At 34.9% G+C, this 6570-nt stretch overlaps 1 protein-coding gene across 1 annotated transcript in view; it reads right to left on the reverse strand.

Annotated features, from left to right (window-relative positions):
* Smp_131990 (growth arrest-specific 2-related) overlaps positions 1-5527 on the reverse strand; it is a gene marked incomplete at both ends in the record, with an annotated part of 29608 nt that extends 24081 nt beyond the window's left edge. Inside the window, 2 exons of the mRNA XM_018789405.1 lie at positions 2126-2702; positions 5432-5527. Of these exons, the coding sequence (XP_018654852.1) occupies positions 2126-2702; positions 5432-5527 (673 nt within the window). The remainder of the gene's footprint in view (positions 1-2125; positions 2703-5431) is intronic.
* Positions 5528-6570: the final 1043 nt, after the last annotated feature.

The raw sequence follows: 6570 nt of genomic DNA on the forward strand, positions 1-6570 counted from the left end.
TACCTTCCCACAAGGAGGGGTGGGGTTAGAAAAGGTCGACCCTAAAAATGCACACCTCGCCTTATCCCACGGATATCCGTCTCCAATGGTAAGGTCCCAACAATCACGGAGGTAACACAAAAATTACCCACAAAATGGTCGTGTGTGACCGACCTCAAGCAGTTGTCTCTTAGGCGCTGTGGTCACGCTCTCAGGTCACTAAGACCACTTCTAATCCATTTTCCTTTTCAGGTACCTCCAGAAGAACTGTTCCACGGTGTGGGCAACCAGGAATCGATAACCGCCCACATACCTCTAACAACACTCAAGATCACTGTGACATTTGTATTGGTTGGTTGAATCTTCTCATAGATGTTCAGGACTGCACGCTGTGTGGATCGCCTCGATGTTGCCTTAGGTCACAAGCATTATAAGAAAAGATGGAAGTTGGTTAGCAGTTTCAGTCCTAAACATCAATGTACGGATTCAAGCAACCAATAAAAATGAGAAGTAATGACAGTTTACAACTATCAATATTCATCATTTCGACGACATTATAAGGAAAACTCACACTAGTTAGACAAATAATCATTGACTTAATCCATTGGTTTTACACATACTGGTATGATCAATCCTAGCCTCTGTTGTAATATTGTGATAGATAATAAAAAGGCATGTGTAAGATTGTTTTATTCAGTGACGGTTTACTAACCTTGTTCTCAAAAGACTTCACATTGACTTCAAAGTTGAGATGGTGGGAAACATTTGTAATTTAGATGGATAATTTGGTGAGGTTTCGTTCGCTGAGTTGGAGAAGACCTCACAGTTGCTTACATAAGACTACACTTTTATCGCACCAACGATCGAATCTATGGGGACGGGTGTTTCGTCCTAGTATTGGATCGTGGATGTGCACTGTTGGGGATTCCTATACTAGAATGAAAAGGCAGTTCAATACTTCCAGATGTCCAATAGTAGTCTAATTCAGACCGGTTCATGATTTCAACAGTAAACAATAGTCTGACTGAATGGTTACCTACACAAGGACAATCATGGCCAAAACCTAACACGAACAATAAGTATGGAAAGGCGTTGCATTTTCAATAAAAGAAACAAACATCATGTCAGTGAATTCACTTTAATATCGTGTAAACCAGTTTAAAATAATCAAATAATTCACTAACTCAAAATTTATAACGTTATTTATAGTAAATCGATCAATGAGGGTCAATCCTGTATTTGATCAATACTCTGAGTAATCATGGTGAGTAATAAAGATACGAAAATTTAATGATAAACAACTTTGATGCTAGTAAAATATTACTATTGGAAAGATAGTGAAAGACAAACAAACACATTCAAAATAACCGATAATGTATACTACAACAACTGATAAAGTATAAACAATATGTGGTCTTATTATGCAAACAAATATATTGAAGTCATTATATGGAAAGGAATTCTGAGTCAAGAGGTACAAGTTGTCACACTTTGATAATATCATTCAGTTTAACTGACAGGGTTATTTATTCTCACTTTCAAAATGATTAACTACATAATTTACTCTGTTATTAAAGTGAAAATTCTTTTCTAAGAAAAACTTAACATTTGAATAAGTTGAAAGCGTGAGTCAATTGAAGCTAGGCCACCAGGGAAAACCTGGAAGCACTGGACGGCCGTTTCGTCCTATTGTGGGACTCCTCAGCAGTGCGCATCCACGACCTCGCCTCGCGAGATTCGAACCCAGAACCTACCAGTCGACTGATTGGAAGATATTCCTCATCATGAAGAGACTTAACTGGTTGGGATTCAAAACTGCACACGATTGGGGATAAGCACTCGTTGAAAGATCCAACCTTTGATTTAAAACAATCATCCAAAGTTTTGTAGTCCTAAATTAGGACAAAACAGCTTTACGTTGCTACTCAATCATTCAATAGTTTTCTATGGTTCATGTTACTTTCTCACAAACCTAGCTCTGAAGTTATTGATGTCTTGTAACTACTATTAAAGTTTATTTCAGGGCTCCGTTAGATTTACCAAGTAGTATTAAGTATGATATTTCTTTTATTCTATTAAACTATTGGAAGTAAATATTTTTCCTTAATTTAAGCATACATAATTGTATATGAATTAATAAACTTACTTAATCCATTTGTTTCAAATAATATTGTTTCTGGTACACCCAAATCTTTACACCATTTGATAAACGCACTAACATTATCACGAGCTATCCAACGATCAGCAACTCGAGATTTTAATGAGATATTTTCTTTAGGAAAATCTATATTACATTTTGACATATTTGAGTTATGTTTATAACTAGTAGGTTGTGGTGAAAAAGAACAGAGATCTGACGGACCAAGTGGTAGTTTAGCACAATCAGTCAATGTAGAAGGAAATGATGGTAATGAAATCGGAGTAAGATTTTTTAAGTCACGATTGGATACTGCACCTCTTAGAAATTCATATGAACGACCATTATTATTATTACTATTATGTGTTGATTTTGATAAGGCTTTTGATTTTGGTGCAATTTGATGACCTGATTCCAAAATCGAATAATGTAATTTATAAGCTAGTCTAGAAAGCCACAGACCTGATGCTAAACGACAAAGTAGATAATGTGCTTCTATAGGGCATGCATTAGCAGTTGAAAATAAATAATGTTGTAACCATTCCGTGAGATCTTCACGAACAACACACATAGATTCGTCAAGTATCTGAGAATTTAAAAAAAACCATAAGAATTGTTTTAAAAATATTGTATGAACATCAAATTAAAAGAAAACAATGAATCTACATAGACACGTACAAACAGGTTAATGAACTGGTATCAACATGGTTAATTTTTATTGTCCTATATTAAATGCCAGTGATCAATAAAACAGGATTTCAAGGTGAATATCATCCAAAAAACAAAGATTGTTGGGTCGAGTACCGTGTAAAATTAACTTTAAACAATAAATCTTAGATTCCTGAACTCTGAAATTGGGAAGCAACTTAAATTTAAAAACATTATTTTACAAAGCATTAGAAGTGATAAGTGTGTGCTACTAAACAATTCAATATCAGTAACGAAAATGGTCGTAATATACTACAGACTGAAAAGGTTATAGTTAACACATAAACCGCACTAAGAACGAATTTAGAAGTGACGATGCGTTAGGGATGTAGTTAATACCCTTCACGGCAGAGCTGAATCATTTACTCGTAGTATTAAAGCATGTCTCGAAGAGGAATACACTATAGAAACAGAGAGACAGACACAGAACAGCAGAAAAAATTTTAGGCACATGTTACCATGTCCCATATCAATATGATAACGGAAAAATAACGCAAAGAAACAAAAAGACAGAATACTGATGATAATCCTAGTAATTGTGGGAAAGTAGGAGAATAAAGACATTATGCACAAACAATCTCGAGGGACACAAGGCAGACAATAACAATAAAAATGGATTTCGGCTATTGAGATAGACTTCGAGTCATGCCACTTAAAATGCCAAACCATAAATAAAAATTACATTCCAGATCATCACTAGGAAGCCTACACAATAATACAATAATACAATATTCAGAAACAGATTGGGCGGTGGTCTAATATAGTTGTCCATATTTAATAATTTCGTCTAGATTTCTATGAATGTTACTTTCTCGTGATAGACAAATGGGACTTATTTTTTGTAGTGTTTCTTACTATGAGTTGTTACTTCCAATAATGTAGACCAAAAACTACAACTGATATCTATGATTTTCACTTGTTTATTAGTGATTAAAGGCGAGACTATGTCAACTCAAATGCATATATCAGTCACGCCCGAAATTGTGACTCATCTTACAATACATATTACGTCAAGTTATACAAACTACCAAACGTTAGATCAAGAAAATATAATGCCACACCTCATTGATAATTATAAAGGACAAACTTTATAAATTTATACATATAGTTGTGATTTTTTGTGTATTTGACTATATATACTTTCAAAGGTTTAATCTTCGTAATATCGCATATATTACTGTATACGATCGTTGCTTCTTCTGGACCATGCATTGGTGACAGTGTAAGTCTTGGCTTTATTGAACTCACGGGAGTTACAACTAAAAGATTCCAGGCAAAGTTCCCAATGACCTATCTCTTTGCTTTATCGTTCCTATCATTAGACTTGATTGGAAAAAATACTGACACTGAAACATTGCAGTAGTCGGTGAAGTCTGAGTCGTGAAAAAGGTGTAGGCTTTCGGCGATTTGATGACTTAAAAGCTCCTACAGTAGCCAACATACACTTAAACTGCTATTCTCAATCCTACATTTTCTGGTCTCATTTGTGCATAAGGTCTTTATTCTTTTATTTTCTTATAACTGCAGACATTATTATTGTCACTCCACTTTTCTTCCTTTCGCTTGCTAGTTTTCTTTGACTTTATGACTCTGAAGTGTCCCAACTTTACGAACACTTGTAATTTTTCGTGTTTCGATAGAATGATCGGTGAGACTATAATTTATGGATGACCTTTGACCGATGCTAAAAAGACCTTGAGAATACCCACCTACATACTACGGCTAAATGAGGATTATAAACCAGTGTGAGGAATTAGGATTATTATTTACAGTTGATAGTTAGGGTTAGGAATTAGATTTAGAATCTTCATTACGAACTGACATCAGTTATAATACCAAAACTTTATTTAGCCAAATGAATGAATAATTTTGCACCAAAATTCAAGACGTTATCGCAAATCTGATTGATTCGTCCATAAACTACAGTCTCGCCGAATGATAATGTTGCGAAAGCCTCACTGTGCACCACATATTGTTACTATAAGGCGACAGTCCAACCTATCTATGTAATCGTTACTGTTTTTGGCTTATTATTTATAATACAGTGCCGCCTCACTAATGTAATGGTGGTAAACTAAATATATGTATTTTAAATGTCATTGTTCGGAGGTTGGATGTTACTCCACTTAATTTCATCATCAGAATACAAGGTATACTTTCAATTCACTCTGGAAGGATAAGACGCTTTTTACTTCTAGTACAGATCATAATTTTAGGTAGGCTACCTCAAGACTGCTTCCAAATGAGAAAGCCACAGGTATTTTAATTAACTAACATATTATTACATTTTTATGGGTTCTTTGAATTACTGAAGGAACTAGGGACAACATTTAAGTCCTATGCCGGACTCTTGGACTAAAAGTTCTACGATATAAATCTTAATAAACGATTCAAGGACTACAATGGGGAGTTAAACGTAAAGTAGAAAAAGCGCATTTTTATGCGCTGACTCCAAAATTTAGTGTCCCGGAAATATTAAACGGTTTAGGACAGTAGCCAAAGTGATTCCAACTCTGAATGAACAAATATAGTGATATCAAAACAGAAACAAATGTTTCCACTGCAATATGAATCGAAAACAACGAAAGTAGATATCTAGTAACTAACCTGCACGAAATGAGAACTTTGTGTACGTTTAATCACACATGGACTCAATTCCAAAGTAGAATGTAGATTGGAAACGCTATGAGCTGTCTTAATCATAGATAGACAAATACAGCTAAAATCTGTAATATAATGCATAAATGTATTATTAGGATATATTTAACGATAATGATACAGTAACGGGAAAACCAGGATGCCTTTGCTACTGTAAACGGTACAGGAAAACTGATACTTTGAATATGTCGCAAAAAAACAATGTGAACAAGATTACTCATGAATACATTTTAGTCAGTAATCCTTTGAAAGGAGATAAAATAATATCATCTGAGTCACAACTATCCACTTTTATTTTATGATCCAAAATTAGAAGCTAACCGTGCAGAAATAAGATTGAGTGTTTGTATGGTGCATCTACGAGCTTTGAGTAGCATACGCTTCCTCAAGGAATCAACATCGTACAATCCAGTCAGTCATAAGCAACGTCTGTAAATTGGTCCAGACTGTCATACTATTTCAAGAAAGGAAATTATGAGAAAAAAATTAAGGATCTACGTGAATAGACCGTAAAATGGGAATTGCACCGCCAAAGCACAAAACAAGTCCCACTAGCTTTCAGGTCAGATTCAGTACCCAATATTACCCCTGACCCACTAATTACATGTGAGCATTGGAAATGCTACCGTGAACAAAAACGAGAGTTTAATCAGTAAGTACAAAGGTGAACGCCACTAATTTTCAAGTGTGTCAAAATAACTGAGTGCTTAGAATGTACTGATTCTTAGCACAGAAGTGTAACAAATAATTCATTGTTGCTAAAAGCTTACCGTGTAAGGTATCAAGAGACATCATATACAATTAGATGACAGGACAAAAACACAAGTAAGGTCGTAAATATATATAATTAGAGCAGTATAAATGGTGGAAAAGACCAAAAAAGGAAAAACTGTGCTAGACTCATCTTAGTATTTACAAGAAAGCGAATACGCATATGCTGTTAGGAAAGGAACAGTGTAGTAATAAACAACGAAACTTTTCCCTTAATAAAATCAGCCGTACAGCAGTCGGTCATATACAACGTCGAGCCTGGCACATTGCGTACATCGGCTTAACTTGTGACAACGATATGGAACTGTCGTGGGTAG

This window comes from Schistosoma mansoni, chromosome W (genome assembly GCF_000237925.1).
Source record: "Schistosoma mansoni strain Puerto Rico chromosome W, complete genome".
In the NCBI taxonomy this organism is placed as follows: Eukaryota; Metazoa; Platyhelminthes; class Trematoda; order Strigeidida; family Schistosomatidae; genus Schistosoma; species Schistosoma mansoni.